A 25930-nucleotide genomic window follows, 5' to 3' on the forward strand; every position below is an offset into this window, starting at 1 on the left:
TCCTGAACTCTCTGAGATTTTAATCGAAAAGTCTGGACACTTGTCATCGACTTAAAGCGTCACGACGGCTTAGTTTCCAGGCGTTTTCCATCAGATGATGACTCAGAAACTCCTGAATTGTTTAGAATTTTGTGTGTCACATGCATCAGTGTTTCTGCCAGCGTGTGTGTTTGAAGCTGTGACTTAATTTTTTTTTTTACTACATTGAGTTTTTAAAGAAGAGCTGAAATGAGATGATTTGATTGTTTCCTAGCCACACCTCTTATATAGTCTCCACCCCTTTCTGTGTACAGTTCTAATATATCTAGAGTATCTATTTATTAATAATAATTCATTGGTAATTTTTAGAACAAAAAATAAGGGATGTTTTTATCATGACAGAAAAACAGAAAGAAAAAAACAGCTTTACAGTGCAAAAGACATTCGATGGGTCAGTTGGAGTGACTAAAACGACCCCAGAGAACGACAGCAAATCATATCGTGCGATAAATAAGTGCATGAGGAACTAAGTGGAGCAGTGAGACTGTAAAGATTCACTCTGTGAAAATAAGTTCAGCTTTTCTTTCTATTCTCATGTCTTCCTTTCTCTCTCTTCCTGCTGCTTTCCTTTTGTTCCCTCTCATACACACGCAGCAGCTGGGTTATATGCCAGATGTAAAGTGTGATTTCTTCACTGAATGTGTGTGTGTGTGTGTGTGTGTGTGTGTGTGTGTGTGTGTGTGTGTGTGTGTGTGTGTGTGTGTGTGTGTGTGTGTGTGTGTGTGTGTGCGCGCACACGTGTTATAATGTCTTGGTGCTATTTCCGACAGCATCCTCTCATATCCCTTCATTCTAGTCTTTTGTGTAAGATCATTTTACACACACACACATACACACACACACACACACGCAGACACACGGACACACACACACACACACACACACTATCTAGATGCTCAACATAGTGGAACACCAAAATATGACAATGTTTTCACAAGGTTTATACATCACACACACTTTTGTCATCACCGAATCCACAGAGTTGATGTGATCAGCTCAGCTCTTTCTCTCTTTCTCCCCCCCCCTCTCTCTCTTCCTCTTACACTGTCTCTCTCTCTCTCTCTTTCTCTTACACACTCTCTCTTTCTCTTTCTCTTTTAATGAGGACAAAAACAGCAGCAAGGTCACTCCCTTAAAAGTGAGCGCTGATAAGCTGAGCGTAGCATGGTTAATCCTTTCAGCGTGCTGATGAAGAGGCTGACCCTCCTGTGTTCCACTGTTTCAGAGAGCCTGTGTGTCTATGCGTGTGTGGGTATGTAGGTGGTGTGTGTGTCTGTGGTGTGTGTGTGTGTAATTATATTTGTCCTTTGCTCGACACTTTAGAATGACTCATCGATATGCAGGGCATCTTTCTTGCTTAAGTCTCAGCTCTTAACCTCGCAACTGTCTGAAAGCATGTCTACGTGAGTGTGTGTCTCTATGAGTATAGAGAGAATGAGCAAAGGAAATAGTGTGTGTGTGTGTGTTTGTGTGTGTGTGTGTGTGTGTGTATGTGTGTGTGTGTGTGTGTGTGTGTGTGTGTGTGTGTGTGTGTGTGTGTGTGTGTGTGTGTGTGTGTGTGTGTGTGTGTGTGTGTGTGTGTGTGTGTGTGTTCACTTGTGTGTGATTAACTTGTCTGTTTGATGAGTCTGGTTGCTAGATTTGATTGAGCTTTTCTGAAGACAGTGCTGTTGTTTTCTATCCTTCCACACTTTCACTGCATACAAACACACACACACACACACACACACACACACACACACACACACACACACACACACACACACACACACACACACACACACACACACACACTCAGAGAGAGAGAGAGCCCAGATCCTCAACTTTACCCAACACACACACACACACATTTTGAAAGAAAAAATTACCACTATTTTAGAACGTATCTACAATTAAATAAAGGAATACTATTTAAAAGGTCTGCATCTCTTATACTTTTTACTTTTTCAAAGAAAAACACTTCCAGTATTTTTAATCTCATATATAAGGAGTAATTTTTTTTGTTTTATGGAGAAATGCACTTTTTTGCGTTCCTTATACATTTAGAATAGAAGAAAATGCTGCTCTGGTTTACAATTTACAAATAAAGAAATAAACATAGATAGATAGATAGATAGATAGATAGATAGATAGATAGATAGATAGATAGATAGATAGATAGATAGATAGATAGATAGATAGATAGATAGATAGATAGATAGATAGATAGATAGATAGAGTTGGAAGAGAAGTGGTGCCCTGACCCTGTCAGTCCCTGTGAAGAAAACAGATGTGCAGCATCTGGAAGTGTAACAGTCATGTGTGAGGCAACAGTACACTGCATTTTTCTATTGAAAAGCAGCGTAATGAAAGTGCATGACTTCATCATCATCGTGTGTTGGTCGGATGCTGGATGCAAGCAATTACGCATTCTAAAAAAAAATCATTTGGCAAAACTGACAGCGGATAGATCTTTACACCGCACAAAGGACAATGTGCATACGACAGATAGAAAGAGAGATTGGGAAGGAACGGGAAAGGAAACGAAGAACATAATGATAATAAATGGCCTCATTCTGTACCTGTCTTTTTTCCTAATAACACACACATGCATGCTCTTTCTGGGCTGTGAAATTTCTAACAGCAAAATAAAAAAGAAAAAATCCCTCACAATCATATCATCTCCAAACCCACGCAACACGTCATCTCACGCTGCACAAGGCAGAAAGTCTGCTCGTGAACCTGTTCAGAACCTGGATGAAGCTCAGCCGTTAAACGTGTCCGTTAGCTTAGCAATTAGCTGTGGCTGTAGTATGGCAAGAATAGGTCATGACAGCAATTATCCTGCAGGAAGGGGAACAGGAAGGCAATAACAAGTGACATTTGAAACTAAATGAGAAATGAAAGGAATAAGAGGAGTTTCAGGGTTGAGCGGGGTAGCACAGAACGCTAAAGAGCGGCGTGTTTGATTGACACCTGCTCTAGAAACTTAGACAGACGTGCTGATTCACTCCAACACACACATAATACTAGCTAGCTCAATTAGCTGTGAGTACGATTGTTGTTCTGATTTCACTTGACTCACTTGATTCTGTCGAACCCTGGATTAGAGATAGGTCATAAGATAGGCAAGGTCATCTTGACAGTGCTGGGGCTTGAACCCATATCCTCAACCCAAAACCTGAATCACTTTTGCCAATCTTCTTTTTTTATGCACAGTAAGATATCGTAGTCAGTTCACCTCTTCTGATACTCACGGTTGTGACGTGACGTGTCGTGACATGACGTGACATACAGCTAAGTACAGTTACCCATACTCAGAATTCATTCTCTGCATTTAAACTCATCCAAAGTGCACACACAGCAGTGAACACACACACCCGGAGCAGTGGGCAGCCATTTATGCTGCGGCGCCCGGGGAACAGTTGGGGTGTTGCTCAAGGGCACCTCAGTCGTGGTATTGCCGGCCCAGGACTCGAACCCACAACCTAAGGGTTAGGAGTCAAACTCTCTAACCATTAGGCCACGACTTGTGTATACAAATGATGACATCATCAGATAAAACACACAAGCATGATCTAGTGCAGACACAGTACGAGTGCAGGTTCAACCCCCCACACCTCCTCCACGTCGTCTCAGGTTCAGTACCACATGACAGCATTCACACTACCAAGTTTTCCAACAAACTGTGCCATGTTTCAAACTGACCTTCCAGTCTGCAATCCTATTTAGATTATGTCTGCTGTACTGTACAAGTCTCTGTGTCTGAGCTGTTCCTATAGCAACAATAATCTGTTAGAAACAGTGCATCAATATAAAGCTATATAATTAATATAATGCTAAAGTCTGAGCTTCAGTTATGCAAACTTAACCCACACCTTCTGACCAATCAGATTTGAGAATTATACCTTGCTGTGGTATAACAGGTTATAACCTACATTGCATATCAAATGTGGTAAACTTGTTGTTTATGATACTGAACATATCCAGAAAGTGTCTGTAGGTAAGAATTGTATTGGGATGAATACGGCACAAGGCAATATCAAATCTCTATGAAGAGCGAAGAAATACATTGGAGATTAGAACCTACAGCATCCTCTGTAAAAGCCCAGAAGGGTGTCCGAAAACCTCAGCTTTAAAGTGCATTCTAAAGATGAGGATTGCTTCTGACAACATCTAAGATCAAATAGAGTGGGTTGTGAAATGCTGTGTATTGGAGCTGTGTATTGGTAGCGTTACTCCTCCACACCCACGTAAGGACCAGGAGAAGCCTCATGGAGCATCATTAAGGAGAATAGCAAGATCAGACAGCATCGAGATTGAGCAGGCATGGCACACGGCCAATCAGCTCCAGAAACACAGGACTTCGATTGACATGATTTGTATTGGTTAGATTATGGGTTCAGTCGAGGACTCAGCAGCCCAGGAGGCAGGAGAGAGAGAGCGTGAGAGAGAAAGAGAGAGAGAGAGATAAGAAAAGAGAGGGAACATACCCCAGGCAGAGTCTTCTGCTCATGGAGAGCACTCTGGGCCTTCAGTGCAGACTCCCTGGCACAGTAAGTTAGAAAGGCACATCCTGTAAACACACACAAATACAAACACACGATCAGATGCCAAGTCAGTGAAGGTGTCAATCTGAAATGGTCAAAAGCTTTCAGCAAAAAAAAAAAAAAATCAAAAATCAAAAAGAGTGGAGAAAAAGAGATTTATTTGTTTTTTGTTGTTTGTTGTTTGTTATTGTTGTTCATTTGTTAGTTTGTTTTTGTTTACTGTTAAGAATGTCTACTAAGGTTTCTTATTTATTTATTTATTTATTTATTTATTTATTTATTTATTTAAATTTATTTATTTGTTTGTTTCACTTTTAAAATATTCAGTTTGTTTATTCTTTTTTTCTTTTTTGTTATTTAATCTTTTTTTAATTTTTTAAAAAATGTTTTTTAAAAAAATGTTTGTTTGCTTGTTTTTTTCTGGATTGGTCATTTGAAATATTTAGTTTGTTTATTTGTTTTATCTAGTGTTTGTTTTTTGTTGTATAACAACAATATAATAATAATAATAATAATAATAATAATAATAATAATAATAATAATAATAATAATAATAATAATAATAAGAAGAAGAAGAAGAAGAAGAAGAAGAAGAAGAAGAACAATATCACCATTCATTGACAGCAGAAATATTATCAATAATATTTCTATTATTAGAATAATTTTAAATGCATTCACACTGAAATAAAAAGATACAGAATTTTATACTTTATGAACACAGAACTATAAACTGACATCACACACTTACATACATAATCAGAGCTAGATGATCAATGTTAAATGTTATAATTGTTGAGGATAAAAGTCTCGTATAAGTCACTGACACATGCTATGTTACATTCTGCTGTGATACAGTGAGCAGGAGATATTTAGATTTTATCACCAGAGATGTTTACTTCCACTCCTGATACTCAGTTTGCTTTTTCTTTAATGTAGTAACTGGAGAATAAACTGTTCACTGGTTTGTAATTGAAAAGGGGGTGTGATAAGCTGACCAGGAAATGACGATCTTTTTTGTACTCACAGGAAGCAGAGAGATGCTACACTATGACCTGCACTATACCATTTCGGTATTATTCTTCACTTTAAAGCTTGGTGTTATTCCCACAGTGATGTAAGGCTTTCCCAGAGGAACACAAGCCCCCAAATCACCATTTAGTCCTGAACTAGCTGTAATAGTGCCTTCAGTGACTGCAGGCTGTATTAGAGTTGAGTTACGTGTGTGTGTGTGTGTGTGTGTGTGTGTGTGTGTGTGTGTGTGTGTGTGTGTGTGTGTGTGTGTGTGTGTGTGTGTGTGTGTGTGTGTGTGTGTAGTCAGGATTTAATACACGAACTGTGCACATCAACATTCAAAACTCGCAACTTATAATTTCTGACCAAACAAAACTCCCGATTAGCCTGGACTTCCTGCTGGGGAACGAGAGACAGTCTTCACGGTGACAAGGTCAACAGATGACATCAAATCAATATGGCTGCTTAAAGCACAAACTGTAAACAAGTGCAGCACTTATTTCTAACTACATTTTACTGAATAGTTTCTGTCTGTGTTTTTTATCCCACTTTGTAGCTTGAGTTAAAAATGTCCGAATTCCAAGTTTGATTGCGGGAAAAATAAAATCTCTTGCATGTTTCATCAGGCTAAAGTGAAGATCTGTCTTAAATGCAGGACCACTGCTTCTCTTTCAGATTGACATCAAAATGTCATAGAATGCCATCTGAGGTAAATATTAAACACAGTAAACCAGAAACGATTTGTTTATTTATTAATCGTCTTAGCCGATCGAAGTCCACATTTCTAAGATCTTAAAGAAGCAAAGGTTTTATGGATATAAGAAAGAAGTGCACATATTACAGTGAGGCTGTAGATGAGTGCTCAGTCAGCTTCTTCTTTAAATCCTCGGCACATTTTCATCACATTTGAGCACATCAGATTGTTTTAATACTGCTCTGATACTTTAGTTCGTTCCCAATTTTATAACTTTTCTGATACTTTTGCCTCTTTTGTCTGTTCCCTTTTTTCCAATACTGTTCTGATACTTTTGCCTGTTCCCTTTCCCCATTTTTTTCTGTTCCTTTTTTTTCATGTTCCAATGAATTTGTCCATGCATTTTTTTTATTTTTTGGTCTGATTTTTTTTTGACTGTTCTAATGATTTCGCTGTTCCTTGTGGTGTTGTCCCCCCCCCCCCCCCATACTTTTGCCTATCCCTAATTTCTCATGTTTTTTTCTCGACTGTTCCAATACTTTTGCATGTCCCTATTTTTGTGACTTCTTTGGTTATTAAAGTGTTTGCATCCATTAGATCATGCCACATGACACTAAATAAATATTGATTCAACCTTTGGACTTCCAAAGTTTACAGCTCGGAATACATTTTATCTCCATGAAACATAAATGTCCATCAGAGCATTCAAGTTGCTTCTATCAATGCAAGCAAGTATCCCTGATCTCTCTGTGAGCACACAATAACAACCTAACCTAATACAGAGATATTCCAGAGCTACATAATTACATAAAAAAAGCCAGTTTGCTATGATGAGGTGGAACAAATGCAGATCTGGGTAAGTATTTTATAATGTCTGACTCAAAGTTTTAAAAATGTTCAGGGAATATGAACAGAAGTGAGTTATTTAATCAGGGCTCATGTTCATGCTCTCTGGTTAAATAAATGTAAATAGGAAAATAAAATGGCAAAGGTGGAAAAAAATCCAACATTTCAATTTCTATTTATATATATATATATATATATATATATATATATATATATATATATATATATATATATAAAAACAGAGCTGCAATCGTGATCCATTCTAATGACGCCTCATTAGAAATTTTTATTTTGGAAAGCAAAAAAAAAAATCCCATTGATGCAGATTGGAGTGAGAATCATGATAATCCCTTGAGCTACATGATAATCATCATGATAATCTGGAAGAATTGAGAAGCAGAGAAAGAAATGTTTTTTTTTAATATTTTCCTGTTAAAAGAATAGTGTGGTTTTGTGGCTTATGAATATTATTGACAACATAAACTCAAAGTAAATGAATTCGAGAGGCTTCGTATGTGGCTGACGGCGTAGGAGACGATCGAGCGAAATTTTTAAGTGGATCTCAAATAGACAATTTTTATTTTTATTTCTTTGTTTTTATTTTTTTTAAATTGGCGGCCACTCAAAACAGGTTGCTCTCATCCCGTCTGTCCCTGTGGACAAGCCAACGTCGAATAAATTCCTCTCACTTTTAGTGGTTTCATACAGTGTCATCATTCACGCTGATGCTCCTGGTGCCTCAGACCAACATATTTCAGGCATTTTTATCAGCAATGTCAAAGCTTTATTTCCAGAAATCATTTAAAAGTCATTACAGAATAAAAGAGACCCGATAAATGTTTGTGTTGTTTTGTTTCTATGGTTATCATGCGATTGATGATGATGATGATGATGATGATGATGATGATGATGATGATGATGATGATGATGATGATGATGATGATGATGATGATGAGGCTGTAGTTTTCAGAGTTAAGATATGTCTGTCCTTGTTCGAGACTCTCGGTATAAATTCCTGATACACAAACGTGCCACACCCCAAATCTAGTAGTGAAATTATTATGTCACATTCCCTTATATTTAGTATAGACTATTTTACAACTGATCCCAGAACAGAATTAAATATTTTTAGTATTACATTTCCAAGGACATAATAATCATTCTCAATTATTGTCCTGTGTTAAAAGCATATTTCAGTGATACTTCTATCTGCTGGATTAACAGGACATTATAATTTAGATGAATCTGAACTGATGTGGTTAATGTAAAACTGCGAGCCCCAACCCCTAACCTTAACCTTAACCTTTACATTTTTTTTTCATAAGAATTATAATGAATTTACGTCTGCAAATATGAGATTTTGTCAGCCAGCTTGGACTGTCTACATTCTTTAAACATAAATTAATAATCTGTGTGGTTTCTGTACGAGAATTATTAAGCATGAGCATGAACATAATCATGTTAATTAAAGATAATGACCTTAGAGATCAGCTAAAGTCCACTGTGAACTGCTTATTTCCTTTCCGGTCATTTTTATCTGAGCTCTAGTTCATTGTGTTTAAGTTGTTTTTTTTTAGCATGTTGTGCAGATTTTGGAAACCAGTTCACATGGCAACAGAATTTTATGTCACTGAAAGTAAAAATTGATGTGGATTATGTTTCAAGTATGGATGCATACATGCTGTTATCTAATGATGTGATGGAGGTGTGACCTGTATGTCAATGATGGAGGTGTGACCTGCATGTCAGTGATGGAGGTGTGACCTGTATGTCAGTGATGGAGGTGTGACCTGCATGTCAGTGATGGAGGTGTGACTTGTATGTCAGTCATGGAGGTGTAACCTTATGTCAGTGATGGAGTTGTGGCCTGTATGTCAGTGATGGAGGTGTGACCTGTATGTCAGTGATGGAGGTGTGGCGTGTATGTCAATGATGGATTTGTGGCCTGTATGTCAATGATGGAGGTGTGACCTGCATGTCAGTGATGGAGGTGTGACCTGTATGTCAGTCATGGAGGTGTAACCTTATGTCAGTGATGGAGTTGTGGCCTGTATGTCAGTGATGGAGGTGTGAGCTGTATGTCAGTGATGGAGGTGTGGCGTGTATGTCAATGATGGAGGTGTGGCCTGTGTGTCAGTGATGGAGGTTTGACTTCATGTCAGTGATGGAGGTGTGATCTGTATGTCAGTGATAGAGGTGTGAGCTGTATGTCTGTGATGGAGGTGTGAGCTGTATGTCAGTGATGGAGGTGTGGCGTGTATGTCAATGATGGATTTGTGGCCTGTATGTCTGTGATGGAGGTGTGATCTGTATGTCTGTGATGGAGGTGTGAGCTGTATGTCAGTGATGGAGGTGTGGCGTGTATGTCAATGATGGATTTGTGGCCTGTATGTCAGTGATGGAGGTGTGAGCTGTATGTCAGTGATGGAGGTGTGGCGTGTATGTCAATGATGGAGGTGTGGCCTGTATGTCAGTGATGGAGGTTTGACTTAATGTCAGTGATGGAGGTGTGATCTGTATGTCAGTGATAGAGGTGTGACCTGTATGTCAGTGATGGAGGTGTGACCTAATGTCAGTAATGAAAGTGTGGCCTTATGTCAGTGATAGAGGTGTGGCCTTATGTCAGTGATGGAGGTGTGACCTAATGTCAGTAATGGAAGTGTGGCCTTATGTCAGTGATAGAGGTGTGGCCTTATGTCAGTGATGGAAGTGTGGCCTTATGTCAGTGATAGAGGTGTGGCCTTATGTCAGTGATGGAAGTGTGGCCTTATGTCAGTGATGGAGGTATGACTTAATGTGAGTGATGGAGGTGTTGCCTGTATGTCAGTGATGGAGGTGTGACTTAATGTGAGTGATGGAGGTGTTGCCTGTATGTCAGTGATGGAGATGTGACTTAATGTGAGTGATGGAGGTGTTGCCTGTATGTCAGTGATGGAGGTGTGAGCTGTATGTCAGTGATGGAGGTGTGACCTGTATGTCAGTGATGGAGGTGTGAGCTGTATGTCAGTGATGGAGGTGTGAGCTGTATGTCAGTGATGGAGGTGTGGCGTGTATGTCAATGATGGAGGTGTGGCCTGTGTGTCAGTGATGGAGGTTTGACTTAATGTCAGTGATGGAGGTGTGATCTGTATGTCAGTGATAGAGGTGTGAGCTGTATGTCTGTGATGGAGGTGTGAGCTGTATGTCAGTGATGGAGGTGTGGCGTGTATGTCAATGATGGATTTGTGGCCTGTATGTCTGTGATGGAGGTGTGATCTGTATGTCTGTGATGGAGGTGTGAGCTGTATGTCAGTGATGGAGGTGTGGCGTGTATGTCAATGATGGATTTGTGAGCTGTATGTCAGTGATGGAGGTGTGACCTGTATGTCAGTGATGGAGGTGTGACCTGCATGTCAGTGATGGAGGTGTGACCTGTATGTCAGTGATAGAGGTGTTGCCTGTATGTCAGTGATGGAGGTGTGACCTGTATGTCAGTGATGGAGGTGTGACCTGCATGTCAGTGATGGAGGTGTTGCCTGTATGTCTGTGATGGAGGTGTGAGCTGTATGTCAGTGATGGAGGTGTGACCTGCATGTCAGTGATGGAGGTGTTGCCTGTATGTCTGTGATGGAGGTGTGAGCTGTATGTCAGTGATGGAGGTGTGACCTGTATGTCAGTGATGGAGGTGTGACCTTATGTTAGTGATGGAGGTGTGATCTGTATGTCAGTGATGGAGGTGTTGCCTGTATGTCAGTGATGGAGGTGTGAGCTGTATGTCAGTGATAGAGGTGTGACCTTATGTCAATAATGGAGGTGTGGCCTTATGTTAGTGATGGAGGTGTGACTTAATATGAGTGATGGAGGTGTGACCTGTATGTCAGTGATGGAGGTGTGACCTTATGTCAGTGATGGAGGTGTGACCTGTATGTTAGTGATGGAGGTGTGACCTAATGTCAGTGATGGAGGTGTTACCTGTATGTCAGTGATGGAGGTGTAGGCTTATGTCAGTGATAGAGGTGTGACCTGTATGTCAGTGATGGAGGTGTGACCCTATGTCAGTGATGGAGGTGTAGGCTTATGTCAGTGATAGAGGTGTGACCTGTATGTCAGTGATGGAGGTGTGACCCTATGTCAGTGATGGAGGTGTAGGCTTATGTCAGTGATGGAGGTGTGACTCTATGTCAGTTATGGAGGTGTGACCTAAGATACTCTTCCTCTGAAGAAAGAGATACTGTCCCACTAAAGCCTGAGAGATACTGTCCTACTGAAGAAAAAGAGATACTGTCCTACTGAAGAAAAAGAGATACTGTCCTACTGAAGAAAAAGAGATACTGTCCTACTGAAGAAAAAGAGATACTGTCCTACTGAAGAAAAAGAGATACTGTCCTACTGAAGAAAAAGAGATACTGTCCTACTGAAGAAAAAGAGATACTGTCCCACTGAAGAAAAAGGGGATACTGTCCTACTAAAGCCTGAGAGATACTCTTTCTAAAAAAGAGAGACATTTCTCCCTTTGATTACACTGCAAACAAAACATTGATATAACTTAATGACTGTAATATGTCACGGTGCACAAAAAAAATCACCTGTTCTGGAACTTCATTAAACATCATATAAATAACTAAATGATGTCAGCGCTGTCGAATACTTTCCTTGGTAATTATCACAAAAAAATATTAATAAAAGACAAGTGGAATTAACGTAGTGCAGGAAATAACACTCCACAAAGCTGTCTTTCTATTTAGCACGTAATCTATCCTGGCTCGTTAAAGCAGCACCATCTTTACTCTGACATTTTTGCACTTTTGTATGCAATAGAGTCCATTTGTAAAGCTATTTAAAACCAATTACATCTTTTATACAAGACTATTGGGGCACAAGTAATGAATGATAAAATTAAACATTACACAGATCAGGCTCAATCCCACAGTGGAGGACCTTTGTGAGCTCAGGAAGTGGCCGGTAAAAATTTGAACGATGACTGCAGCCGTCTCCATGATTTGTCTCCTAGAGACATGGCAGACGGACCTCTCGTGCACATACACACGCACACGCACACGCACACACACACACACACACACACACACACACACACACACACACACACACACACACACACACACACACACACACACACACACACACACACACACACACACACACACACACACACACACACACACACACACACTAAAATAAGGTGATGTATTCCAGGGGATGTTCACCTGCTAGCTAAAAATACCTGAGCAGTGAACATTCAAACAGCTGAAAGTAACAGAAAAGGCTGAAATTGCAATTATATATCATGTGTTACAATAAACAGCTTTGGGTGCACTTTGATTTAGTTATAAATTAAATAATATTGCTATTTATACTGCAGAATGTTTGATGACTAGTTTTATAATAATTACAAACCAAAGGGCATTATTTGACTTAACTGAAATAGGTATCATGGTTTATACAGTATAAACATTGTAATTAAAAACATTTGTATCACTTGAAATTAATTATGCAAAGTAATTTTTAGTTCTTTAGATGTTTCAGAATTATAACAATAAAGATATTATGTAATACAGATTTATCTTCTTCTTCCAGTGCACATGCATCTGGCCGTCCACATGAAATGTTTCATCAGACCAGGCCACTGCCTTCCATTTCACCACGGTCCAGTTCTGATGCTCACGTGAGCATTGTAGGGGCTTTCGGGAGGTCAGTAGGGTTACTCTGACCACTATGCAGCTCCATTCACAGCAAATTGTATCGCATTGTGTCTTCTGACACCTTTCTATCATAGCCAACATTCACTTTTTCACAATTAGTGTTCTGTAGGATTCCACCAGACGGACTAGCCTTCACTCTCCATGCATATTAATGAGCTTTGGGTGCCGATGACCCTGTTGCTCAATCACCCTTCTTGGACATCTTTTGGTAGGTTTTAAACACTGTGTATTGCTCTGCATGCCATCCCACAAGACCTGCTGTTTTAGAAATGCTCTGTCCCAGTCGTCTAGACATCTATTTGGCTTGTCTGAGTCACTCAGATCCTTATGTTCGCCCATTTTTCCTGCTTCCAATGCATTTTAGAGAATTGTCTGTTCACTTACTGTCTAATGAATATACTAATAAATTAAAATTCTTTTATGTAAGCCTTGCTTACCACTTTGATTTTCATCCTTCAAATTCTAAAATTTTAATCTTGTCCAAATATTTTCTATAAATTTTCTCGTATTAACCTTCTTGATATTCTCCCCATCTGAGATGCTGAGGACGCTGCAGCAAACTGTTGCTCACAGAGTGTCGTCTATGCATGAAGGAGAGCACTCCTTTTTACTTTCTACAGAACTAGTACCTGTAAACATCTAGTAGCTTTTTAGTTGAATATATTATATATATATATGTATTGTACCGGCCTGTATTTGTTGCATATTTTCTTCAGTCATTGCAGATTTGTTTTGCTCCTCCATTCTCACTCTCACACAGACATGACTAAAGTCTAAAACGTCTTTGTAATCAATCACGTCTGAGCTGATGATCGTGGCAGTGAAAGACAGACAAGGTAGGCATGGATAAACTTCAGGGCTCGAAACGAGGACTCTGATATTAGCAGTGGGTCTGTGTAACTATTCAGTGACACACCAGTGCCTTTCGCATTTCGGCATTACACCACTGTTCACAGCGACGTAATATGGTGAGGTAAAATCTGCTCTTTCTCAATTCCAAAGGCATGTGGCTGTGCATTAGTAAGCTGTGAGACCTCAGGAGACACTTACACACAATCGCAAAACTCACTAAACAAACAAACAAACAAACAAACAAACAAACAAACAAACAAATAAATAAATAAATAAATAGATAAATAGATAAATAGATAAATAGATAGATAAATAAATAAATAAATAAATAAATAAATAAATAAATAAATAAATAAATAAATAGTAAGATGGATGAATTAGTCATGCAACTTAACTGAATGTAATCCATGAACAAATATATGCACAAACAGGCCCCCTTAACAAATCCATATTTATTAATTTTAATTAAAAACAAAAGTTCCAGCTTTGCATATATTCTTTTATATTTTGCTGTTTTTATTTTGAAATTGAAATGAATGTCATTATTCGCTCAGAAATAACGCACCTAACTGTACTTTTCCTTGTTGCTCTTGTGATCTTTTGCAGCTTTTGTCTTTTTCCTGAGAAACAGTGGTGTACCTTCAATTAAGTTTTAATTAGCTTTTAAAAATAAAGTGTTTATTATGGTCTAATTATGTACCTTATTAGCTTGTAATTGTTTTCATAGACACTAAAGAAGAAGGAAGAAGTCCATTGACGGCACTACAGCAATGACAAGATACATGTACAGTTTGCTTCCTTTGTTTCTGAGAGCGTGTATTAATCTGCTTATAAGTATTTTCCCTTTTTATTATAATTTTTTTTGTCAGTAAATTTAGACAGTTTTATAGAGATGAATTGACCTGACATGAGTGGTGCTGTGTTCATTCACAGCATGTTTTGAATTCAAATATTTTTCTTAAAAAAATAGCTTGTCTGCTTTATTTATTTATTTATTTATTTATTTATTTATTTATTTATTTATTTATTTATTATTTACTTAATTTATTTATTAAGATAAATCCGACGTCTTTTTGAGTCCTCCTTAAAAAAAACTTCCACTCTCGATGCCAGGTCGTCTCACTGAAATGTCGGCATACTCCTCATTACATAAATATCACTGGAGCTCTGTCTTCAGTGCGTTATTGTTCTGAAGATAATCTTTGGGGAAGTAGTTGCTATTCACGTGGACGTGGGAAGGCTGGGAGCATGCATGGACACGTGCGACTATACACACGTACACATCACACACCACACACACACACAGACGAACACAAATACGCACGCATGCATGCATACGCGCTCACACACAAGCAGACGTCCACTAGAATGTTGCAAGCACTTACGTTGTGTCCTGCATATCAAAATGTCCTCGCGTTAAGAGACAGAAAGGGACAGAAAATGAAAGCGGAATTTGACCGACCTTTATGCATTCCCGTGAATCTGTCTTTGAGCACGGTGAGTTCGTAGATCTTGCCGAATTCCTCAAAGAGCGGCTTGAGGTCTTTCTCTTCCAGGTTGCGTGGGATTTGACCCACGAACAGCTTGATGGCGTCGTGGTCCTTCATGGGAATGGGGCTCTGACCGATTGCAATGCCGTTCATTCTGCTGGAGCTGTTCGCGGTGCTGAAGCCATTCTCTTGCTGCACTCCGCTCGCCGCCACTGTAGCCATCTTTCTCTCTCTCTCTCTCTCTCTCTCTCTCTCTCTCTCTCTCTCTCTCTCTCTCTCTCTCTCTCTCTCACTCACTCACTCACTCACACACACAAACTCTCTCTCACTTTCTCCCTCCCTCCCTTCCTGTCACCCTCACCCCCTCCTCTCTCTTATATACACACATACACACAGTCCACCTCTCTCTCTCTCTCTCTCTCTCTCTCTCTCTCTCTCTCTCTCTCTCTCTCTCTCTCACTCTCCCACCACCCTGTCACAAACCAACTGCACGCGCCTCTCTTTATTTCCCTCTTTGATTTTCTTTTCTTCACCCCCTCTCTCTCTCCCTCTCTCTCTCTCTCTTTCTCTCTATCTATCTCTTATGTTATTTGCTTTCTTTTCATCCCGCACTCCCGTTTCCAGTTTTCACTCCCGTTTCTTTTCTCCGTGTGTCAGTTGCCACTCTGCCGCGTGACGTCATGTTCGGAGGCTCTTGTCTAGACCCCGCCTGAAATTTGCATATGAAGTCCGGATCAGCCAATAGCAGGGCAGCGCAAACGGAGGCCCGCGGGGTGGAGTGAGAATCCAAACATTTGTGGAAAGGGAGCTCGGGGACATCGGGGAGGCAAACGGCGACACACACACACACACACACACACACACACACACACACACACACACACACACACACACACACACACACACACACACAGACAGACACACACACACACACACACGCAGGCACACACACACGCACACACACACACACATTGGGGAGGCTATTGAAAGCAAAATAATAAAGCGTTTTATTATTAAAAAACATAATCGACTAGAAAATATATAATAAAGGTATAAAAATGATATAAAAATCACACATTTGAGTTTTCTTTTTTATTTATTTATTTATTTGCTTTGTTTGTTTTGTCCAGTGGTTTAATAATTACAGACTTTTTGTTTCACCCATTATTCTTGCACATAAAACCCAGAGGTTACAGCTATGCATTAAGATCCATGACTGCGCTGCAGCGCGCGCACTTGTTGCTGTCCGTGGTGCTGAAACGCAGCGCGTTCACGCAGTTCCTCGTCAATGTTTATTGGTCTACTTTCCTCTTAAGTAATTACTCAAGCTTGAATTCATTAGGAATCATGCACATTGGTTAATCTTTCTTATTTGTATCATAATTATTGCTATTCTTAGAGATGGAAGAATCATACACATATCTTGGAGTCCAGTTAGACAAGGTAGTCTGAGGATGTCTACTAGAAAGGACAGCGTATACAACAGAATGCTACATATGTTTAATTATTTGACTGCTTGTTTGTTTGTTGTTTGTTTTCTTAAAGGTAAATAAGTAAGTAGAGACACCAACAGACTGAACAAACTAATTAGAAAGGCTGTAATGGTCATCAAAGTCAATGTGGACTCACTGGAACTGGTTGTGCAAAACTACTGTTCATCATAGTTTGTCTCTCACATTCTCCATAAACACCTAGCCTTGTATTTACAACTCCAAACTAATTCAGCTATGCTGCAGCAAATGAGCAGTTCAGGAATTCATTCAAGCATTACTGTTAGCCGATTAAAAGTCTTTCTTTCTTTCTTTCTTTCTTTCTTTCTTTCTTTCTTTCTTTCTTTCTTTCTTTCTTTCTTTCTTTCTTTCTTTCTTTCTTTCTTTCTTTCTTTCTTTCTTTCTTTCCCACTCACCACACATTTATCTGTCACTTTATTATTATTATTATTATTATTATTATTATTATTATTATTATTATTATTATTGTTGTTGTTGTTGTTGTTGTTGTTATTATTATTATTAGTAGTAGTAGTAGTAGTAGTAGTAGTAGTAGTAGTAGTAGTAGTAGTAGTAGTAGTAGTAGTAGTAGTAGTATTGGTGTTGTTGTTGTTGATGATGATGATGATGATGATGATGTTGATGATAATGATAATGATGATGATGATGATGATGATGATGATGTTGTTGTTGTTGTTGTTGTTGTTGTTAACCAAACATAATAAATATAGTAAGTAACTAAAGGAAAACTTATAGAAAAGATATCCACTATAGATGAGGGAGGTATAGAGATCTGTATTTCCCAACAATTCTTTGAAGGTTAAGTGATTCAGTTTAGTATTAGAGAAACATTAAATACTTACTGTATCAGTGCTGTCTAAAAGAAGTAGTCATTCTAAGTGACTTTTCACCATATGATCATATAGGCCTGATCTCTATGTTTGATGTAGAGAAAGTGAAAGACTCTTCATGCCTGAACACAGGTAGCTTACTAGCTTTTTTCTTTTTCTTAATGTAATGTATAAATATTTTGGCTTCTACTTGGTTAGTCTGCTACACTGTACCTACACATCATCTGATATTGTATAAACTGTACATATAACTCATAATAAAAGAATACTACTGTTTGACTTAATAATACATTTGGACATATTTGAAAGCCTCATTAAATTCTACACAATGTAGTCAAATGAATCATTTGTGCATTTCAGACTTTTCACACATGAACTATCACAGTGACACACTTGAGACTGTATGGGATCAGAGCAGCTATTGTTTCATGCATTCTCTCTTTCTCTTCATCAGCTATGCAGGCGATGTGCTCATGAAGCTCTCCAGGAGACAAACCAGTTGATGTTTATACTCTCTTAAATATTCATATTCAAAAATTTCATATTATATATATATAATATAACAGTCTACATCATTCTTAAAGATCTCCTATTGAGTTAATGTGCTGAGCGGGGCATGTACGCACCACGGGCTGCTTCTTAGTATTCATTTCCATAAAGCCATCACTAATTCCACCTCAGTGATTCTTATTGGCCTTATTTTGTTTTTATTTTTGTTTCCTTCGCTCTGTCGTTTCGCAGCAGGCGTCCTCGCAGCTGTGACGGCTTCCGAAACATCTCACAGGGGGGACGCTGCTACCACACGCTATCCAGTCTCGTGTTGCCTCATGCTTACCTTTTGTTGCAAGACAGCAAGAGAGAGAGAAATGCTTTGAGAAGATGATGGGCTTGGCGTAAAGAAAAAAAAAAAAAGAAAAAAAAACACCTGCACAGCTGGAAGAGCTGAGAGGAGAGAGTACTCAGGCAAAACGTTGGCAGCTGGAGGTGGAACCCACTGAGAGACTCCAAATCCGAGTCAGAACGAAGCACAGACTATTGTTTCTAACAGCTTCATTCAGGTTTATTCAGTGTGACTGCATGCAACAGTGACTGAGGCATGCATTTGTACATCTAGAATATTAATAAGCATGTTTCTGCACTACACTAAAGTACACTAAACTGTACTTTTCTCTGTTATTGGAAGGGTACCCTCGAGGGTTCACCTTTTAGTACAATACAGTGTATGTATCTTAACCCTTTTATGCACCATCCATTTAATTTCCTGATTTTAGTAAAAAGTTCAAAAGAATTCAAATTCAAATCAATTTCATTTAACATAAATCATGCTACACACTATGTACTTACACTGTGCACTATGTACAATAGCATATAGTGCATGAATACTACTGTGATTAGTAGGTTTAGCAGAATACAGTGGAATTTTAAAATTGTAAAAAATTATTTACACACTGTGAGCTCATTTAAAAAGCATATTTAAGATGTCTTGTCCACCAGTGTGTCATCAGGCTTCTTGATATTCTTTCTTTTGTAACCGTGACCCTTTTCTGCTAGATACGCCAATCTGCGATGCTTGAGTGCATGAAGTGTCTAATATCCCACTCTTCTTTTTTATTTTTTCAGTTGAATAAATGCCTGATCTTGGTATTTGAAGTGCAACTTCTTGTTCTTCTGGGAATCTTTATTGCAAACACTGTTTAAATTCAATTTATACATATATATAACAAATTTATACTACAAAATGGCATAGAATAGCGCATACAGTAGTTATATGATTTGGGATGCACCAAGTTTTTTAATTCTGTCAAGTCTATTTGATGCATTTCACTGTTATATCTTTCCAAACCTTATTTGTGCCATATTCTAAGAATACCATTAAAAATTCATTTTAGGTGAGGAATTTGTGAAGATCTGATCTTTTCTCTGTCTCTGATTTCCACATATTAAAGGCTGTCTAGTTTACCATTACTTTATGTTATTTTGCTGGCAACTTTTTCTTTTTCTGTTTGCACTAGTTTACTTTTCAATGCATCTAACCTTCTTAAACTAAAACTGCCACCTCCAGGGAAGCCACGCTCTGTCACCTACCACACTATTTGTGATACAGACTCAGGACCATAATTAGCTCTTATAACATTCTCCTTGAATGCAGTAATGACACTTTCAGATGACACTTTAGATTTACTGTTGCCCACAATTATTCTTGGAACAATTAGACATGAGGTTAATATGTGGAAGTCTTTAATATGTGTAAATCAATTGAATTCTATTTAATTAAAATTTTATGGCACTTTTAACAATGGAAATTCCATCAAAGCAGCTTTACAGATCATAAGAAATATAATACAAGTTTACAAGTTTATTATACAAAGATTAATATTAGACAAAGGTTCAAGATTAACATTAGATTTATATTTAAATGTGTTTGTATTTATCCCCACTGAACAAGTCTGAGGTGACTGAGGTGAGGAAAAACTCCCTTAGATTTAAGAGGAAGAAACCTTGAGAGGAAGCAGACTCAAAAAGGAAACCTCATCCTCATTTGGGTGACACTGTGATTATGAATAATTTCCTTTCTACTGTCAAATACAGTCTGACAATTTCGTATTGATAATGCAGTTGTTGTCCTCTAAGACCACATGGTGTTGGCGTATCCTCTTTAAATGTTCAAAATCCACATGAAGTGGAAAACAACTGGAGCTTGTACAGTACAATCTCTAGATGCCTCAGTATCCTCACAGTGTTGGGCTCATCTGACTGAAGATCCAAAATCTTCATGACACAGAACACAATTGGACCTGGTACAATCTCTGGATGCCTCGAGATGGGTAGAAAAAGAGAAGCAGAGAGGAATTAGCGTAGCTGCTGCACATAATATTAGCAAGCACTAGATAATAATGTACATTTAATCATATCTACAGGAAATCAGAGGCAGAGAAAGGTCAGTGGCTCCCAAAAAAAACTTCTTATTAAAATTCTACATCACAAACTACATGCATTTTATGTTATCGCTACCTATTCATCAAATCTCAGTAATGCAAGCTGATGTATGTGGAAGAGGGTGGATAGCACTTTATAGAACTCTATATTCATAAAGAAGACGGTGTCCAGTCGTCTCGCTGTGTAATTACAACATATCAAACGTTCCAGTGAAGCCTTCACGTTTTCATTAACAGAATTTATTCAGATATTTTCAGATAGTTTAATTGGAAAAGTATTAAAGAAATTGCCGAGGGGAAACTGATGCCTAATGTCAAAAAAAAAAAGCCACAGAATGTGCTCAAATAAATGGTGTATTAAAAATGTCAGTGTAAAATAATTTCTAGTTATTTTGTTTGTTTGTTTGTTTGTTTGTTTACTGATTCCATATGTATCCCAACATATGACACACACCAGTGACTTTTTAAACATATGATTTATTTATTTATTTATTTATTTATTTATTTGTTTGTTTGTTTGTTTGTTTGTTTGTTTGTTTGTTTCATTTAATAAGTCACTTGTAAATGTTCCTATCTGCAAGGTTTACATACTTTAGTGACAAGAAGTAAGTTTTTTTTTTTTTTCGAATTTTTAGAGTGTATTGTGGCTACCGTAGATATCTACTTATTCGACATTGCGGGATTAAACATTGTTAAGTTGAATTTTTTTTGTTGATGGTAAATGAAAGAGGGTTTAACCTTCTCCAGCAGCTGTCACTGGGTGAGGATGACTGACAGATGGAGAAAGAGTGCCAGAAACAGATGGCATTGGTATTCATGAAGCTCCCGCAAAGAGGACTGACAGTACTCAGTACTCCAGTTTATTATAGAGTCTCAGACTTTATGAACATATAGTTATATTTATATTTATATATTATAATCCCTGAGGAGGAAAGTTACTCTTGACCTTCAACGACTTGGAAGAACGAAGGTCACTCTTGGCCAATTTCGTCCACACTCGGATCTGATTCCTTGGCATGAGAGATAAATTTGCGGCCAAAATCAAATTATTTTGTTGTTCGTGTTTGAGAACTCTTCGTCATGTTGGTGTTTCTTGTTTTATTGCAGTATTTTCTGCTTCAATAGGTGACACAGTGACCTTTCCAAGAAAAAAAAACAGCTAATAAAAATCATTCAACCCGCAAAAAGCGAGGAGCTGAATAAATGAAAAACAAATGAATAAGAGATCACTGGGACCGCCATGAGTCATCTGGTATTTGGCAACTAATGAATCCCAGAATTCTCTCTGGCTGCCAACCTGTGGGTCTCCTGGAGCAAGCTGGCATTTCTCTCCGTGTCCATTTCCTAGATTAGCACCACAGCAGAAATGTGTCAGAGTACAAAAGGGCAAAGAAATTGCTGAGACTGTTAATTATTTCTTGATTTTTGACACAATGGGGAAAAAATAACAAATCACACAGCTCTATTGTCCTCTGCTGCATGCCACAATCATCGTGGAGAAATGTTGTGTTGTTGTGTGATTTTTGTTGTCATGACAACAATGCAAATATTAGGCAAGAAAACACAATTGTGCAAACATCCATGCTGTTAAAAGCTTTGGTTATTTATCTATCACATCAAACACACTCATCCCAGCACCACACACACACACACACACACACACACACACACACTCACACACACTCACGATCATGTCGGTGTCACTGCTGTGCTAAGAACCAAATAATATCTGGACAGCGGTGTCCTGTGGTGCTCCCTTTCCACTGACAGACGGGTAGAGAGAACGAACAAACTGTACATAGCACCAGATGGACTTTGGTCATTAATTATTTATCAACAAAGTGACCTATGTGGTAGGTTCAGCTTGTACAAAAGCATTGCTTGATTCTGATTGGTCAGAAGGTCTTAATGAAACTTTTTTATATGGTTTATTGTAACTACAGGAACTTAAATTGCTAAATTATTAGCGGTAACAGTAACACGCACAGATGCGTGGGTCAGAAGACATGGAAAGCGTCGTGTAAACTGGACAAAGAAAAACGCAAACAAAGGAAAAAATGTGGCCTGACATGAACAAGGCTGTAATAGTCAGCAAAGAGAAGATGCCAACTCCATGTGGCCTTAGAAGACAACAACCTCCTAATCAATAAAAAACTGTCGGACTGTATCTGACTGCAGAAAGGTCATTATTCATAATAACAATCTCTGGTGTTTATAACAGTTTATAATCACACCCTCCAGTGTCACCCAAATGAGGATGAGGTTCACTTTTGAGTCTGGTTCCTCTCAAGGTTTCTTCCTCTTCCATCTAAGGGAGTTTTTCCTCACCACAGTCACCTCAGTCACATATTCATATTATATTTTGTTCTGTATAGCTGCTTTGAGACAATTTCCATTAGTAAAAGCACCATACAAATAAATTTGAATTGAACTGAATTGAACTCAATTGAAGTCTTCATAATGAATAAAAGTCGTTCATTCTGCAGGATTAATTATACTTCCCTTTACTGGAGGGAATCAGCTGTGCATTTGGTCAGTGTTACAACTGTAATGGCAGATAGATAACAGACAGGTTTGATTAGTTGTCCATATGATTTCCTAAAAATAATCTCCCTGTAAATGGAACTGACTGCTAGTATCACCCAGCAATGCAATAGGTCATTGGGCGCCACCCATGGTTTAGGAACTACGGGCCAATTTTACACATTTAAAATAAGTTCCTTAGGGCGTAGGCCAAAAAAAGTACTGCTAATGTTATTCTGTTGATGCCATTAGCAGCGCCATGTGAGAGCGTAATAAATAAAGAATAAATATACAAATGAAATGACAGGTATACCAGGGAATTAACAAGGGGCAGATCTCAGAGCTATTAGTCAGTGGAATGTGAAATGAAAGAGCTAAGTCAGATAACTAATTAATGTTGTGTTGGGAGCATGTGGCTCAGGCATGAATATGAATTATGTGTTGCTCCTGAGGCGTCACACTGACACTATTGCCTCTGATTGTCTGTCGACGACTAATGACCTGGTAAAAGCTGTGCCACTGCACACAAAGGCTTTTTTAAACAGTTTATAGAGCCGCCTCTACCACTGTATTGAATATTGTGTGTTTAGGAAAACAGACTCTGCTGAGTGGATGCAAGTGCAGGTCAGTTTAACTGTTCCATAGGACAAAAACATTGGGCCAGAACAGGCACGGGTCGGTCCGTTCACTAACAGGTCAGAAAAATACATAAAAACAGATACTCTAGATGAAAAATTCATGCTTGCTTACACAAAGGAACTGAACATGTGGTACTATGTAGTATACATTTAAATATGGATGGTTTTAAACAAAACTTATTAATTCAACACAGGTGAAAAGAATTAAAAGGATAATGACCAGGATCGAGGAAGTGCAGGTGGTTGTTGGAAAGGTGAGTGGTCTGGAGTGGAAAACAGAGTCACTGACGTCCGGAAATGTGACAGACAGACAATTATCAGTTAATATTTAATTACAAAAAAATAAAAATAAAAAATCAGACAGAAAAATCAACACACAATCATTATACTATTTATTTTTTTTAATTACAGATTTACAATTTCGGACTTTTTATTAATAATAACGCAGAATAGCAAACGCAGGATAGCAAAATAAACAGGGTTTAATAACAAAAGGACACAAAACATGACACGGACTAGAGACAGGACAACAGGACAAAACAACAGTAGATTCCGCGCTGCACAAGGCAACGTGGCACAGTTAAATAGACAAAGGTGATCACAATAGGAAACAGGTGTGTGGAAACGGGAGGAGCAGTCAAAGGCAGGGCAGACACGTGACGAAGAACATAAACAAATGCACATGGCCAAGGTCCGGGCTGAGTCCAGACACATGCACCATAAGTGACAAATATATATATATATACTTTTCACTGAATTAACTTTTGTCTTTAAATTCCACTGTTAATTTAGCAAACAAGAGGTAATCAAGAATATGAAACAAGAGACAATATAGCAGCAAAAGTGTCATGATCAGCACACCTGCCTCACCTCCGCACCCACAACGGAGAGAATCGTCTCCGGAATACTAAGCGCTTCCGGACTACACTTCCCACTACACCCCGCTCAACCTAATCATGGCGCCAGCTGTTCTCCATCATATATAAGGAAACGAACTTGATCTCATTGCGAAGTCTCGACTTGCTTCTGCAGTCATTCCGAGCGTTTTCTGATTTTCTGATCCCGAGCCCATGCAGCTCGACGCCACGCACCTCACACCTGAGGAGAAAGCAAGACGCTTCCGCTTCCAACTCTGCCTCTGCCGGACACAGACTGGCCGCCTGCCCTCAGTGAGTCCTGACCCGCTCATTCCTCAATCTTCGAACTGCGCGGTGGTGCAGGTACAAGTTGAAATACAGAAAATGATTAATCTGTCCGCGCTAATCGATCCGGCGCCGCGGGTAATTTCATGTCAAGGGAGTTTGCACAAGCTTATGACGTGCCGGTAACCCCGTGTGTTTTTCCTTTGGCAGTGGAGGCAGTAGACGGCAGGCCGCTCGGCGAGGGCCACATCACTCACATCTCCAGGAGTCTCCGGCTGCAGGTGGGCCCTCACCACCAAGAATACCTGCCTTTCCACATCATCCACTCCCCGCGTCACGTCCTCATCCTAGGCTTCCCCTGGCTCCAACTTCACAACCCCGTCATCTCCTGGAGAGACCTGCACATCTCAAGCTGGGGCGAAGCATGCCACTGACACCAGCCACTCCCTATGGAAACCCCACGACCCAGCACCACGCTTTCCATATGCTCCACCTCCACCACCTCTAAACTCCCAGCGGAGTACTGACGGAAGCCTTCAGCAAAACACGGGCCACCGAACTGCCACCGCACCGGCCCAGTGACTGCGCTATAGAGCTTCTGCCTGGATCCACTCCACCCAGAGGGAGAATCTTTCTGCTGTCGCAGCCAGAGACGGCAGCCATGAAAGCTTACATCAAGGAGCAAGGAGAAGCTCCAGAAGGGCTTCATCCGACCCTCCGTCTCCCCGGCATCCTCCGGGGTCTTCTTCGTGAAGAAAAAAGATGTAGGCCTCCGACCATGCATTGACTACCGGGCACTGAACGACATGACAGTCAAGTTCCGGTATCCTCTTCCCCTCGTGCCGGCTGTCGAACAGCTCCACCAGGCCCGATACTTCACGAAACTGGACTTACGCAGCGCTTACAACCTCATCCAGATCAGAGAGGGATGAATGGAAGACCGCCTTTTCGACCAATTCAGGCCATTATGAATACTTAGTCATGCCGTTCGGCCTTTCGAACAGTCCCGCTGTGTTCCAGTCATTCATTAATGACGTGTTCCGCGACATGCTGAACCGCTGGGTGGTCGTATACATTGATGACATCCTTATATATTCAAAAACCATGGAGGAACACATCCGGCATGTGCGGGCAGTCCTTAAATGCCTCATCCAACACCGTCTGTACGCCAAGGCCGAAAAATGCGAGTT

The 25930-nt window shown here is 39.3% G+C and overlaps 1 protein-coding gene across 11 annotated transcripts in view; it reads right to left on the bottom strand.

Annotated features, from left to right (window-relative positions):
* celf6 (CUGBP Elav-like family member 6) overlaps window positions 1-15446 on the bottom strand; it is a 142162-nt gene extending 126716 nt beyond the window's left edge. For 5 of the 11 annotated variants that reach the window (XR_003442499.2, XR_007144765.1, XM_027159305.2 and 2 more), the window contains exons 1-2: window positions 15133-15443; window positions 4512-4594 (exon numbers count right to left, since the gene is read on the bottom strand). Coding sequence is in view for 9 of the 11 variants with exons in the window: in XM_027159305.2 (XP_027015106.1) it covers window positions 4512-4594; window positions 15133-15382 (333 nt within the window). In the remaining 2 variants the exon portion in view is untranslated. Of the gene's footprint in view, window positions 1-4511; window positions 4595-15132 lie in introns of all 11 variants that reach the window. The other 6 variants (XM_027159299.2, XM_027159302.2, XM_027159300.2 and 3 more) reach the window with 3 other exon arrangements.
* Between the last annotated feature and the right edge of the window lie 10484 nt (window positions 15447-25930).

The sequence above is a fragment of the Tachysurus fulvidraco genome, chromosome 13 (assembly GCF_022655615.1).
Source record: "Tachysurus fulvidraco isolate hzauxx_2018 chromosome 13, HZAU_PFXX_2.0, whole genome shotgun sequence".
NCBI classification, from domain to species: domain Eukaryota; kingdom Metazoa; phylum Chordata; class Actinopteri; order Siluriformes; family Bagridae; genus Tachysurus; species Tachysurus fulvidraco.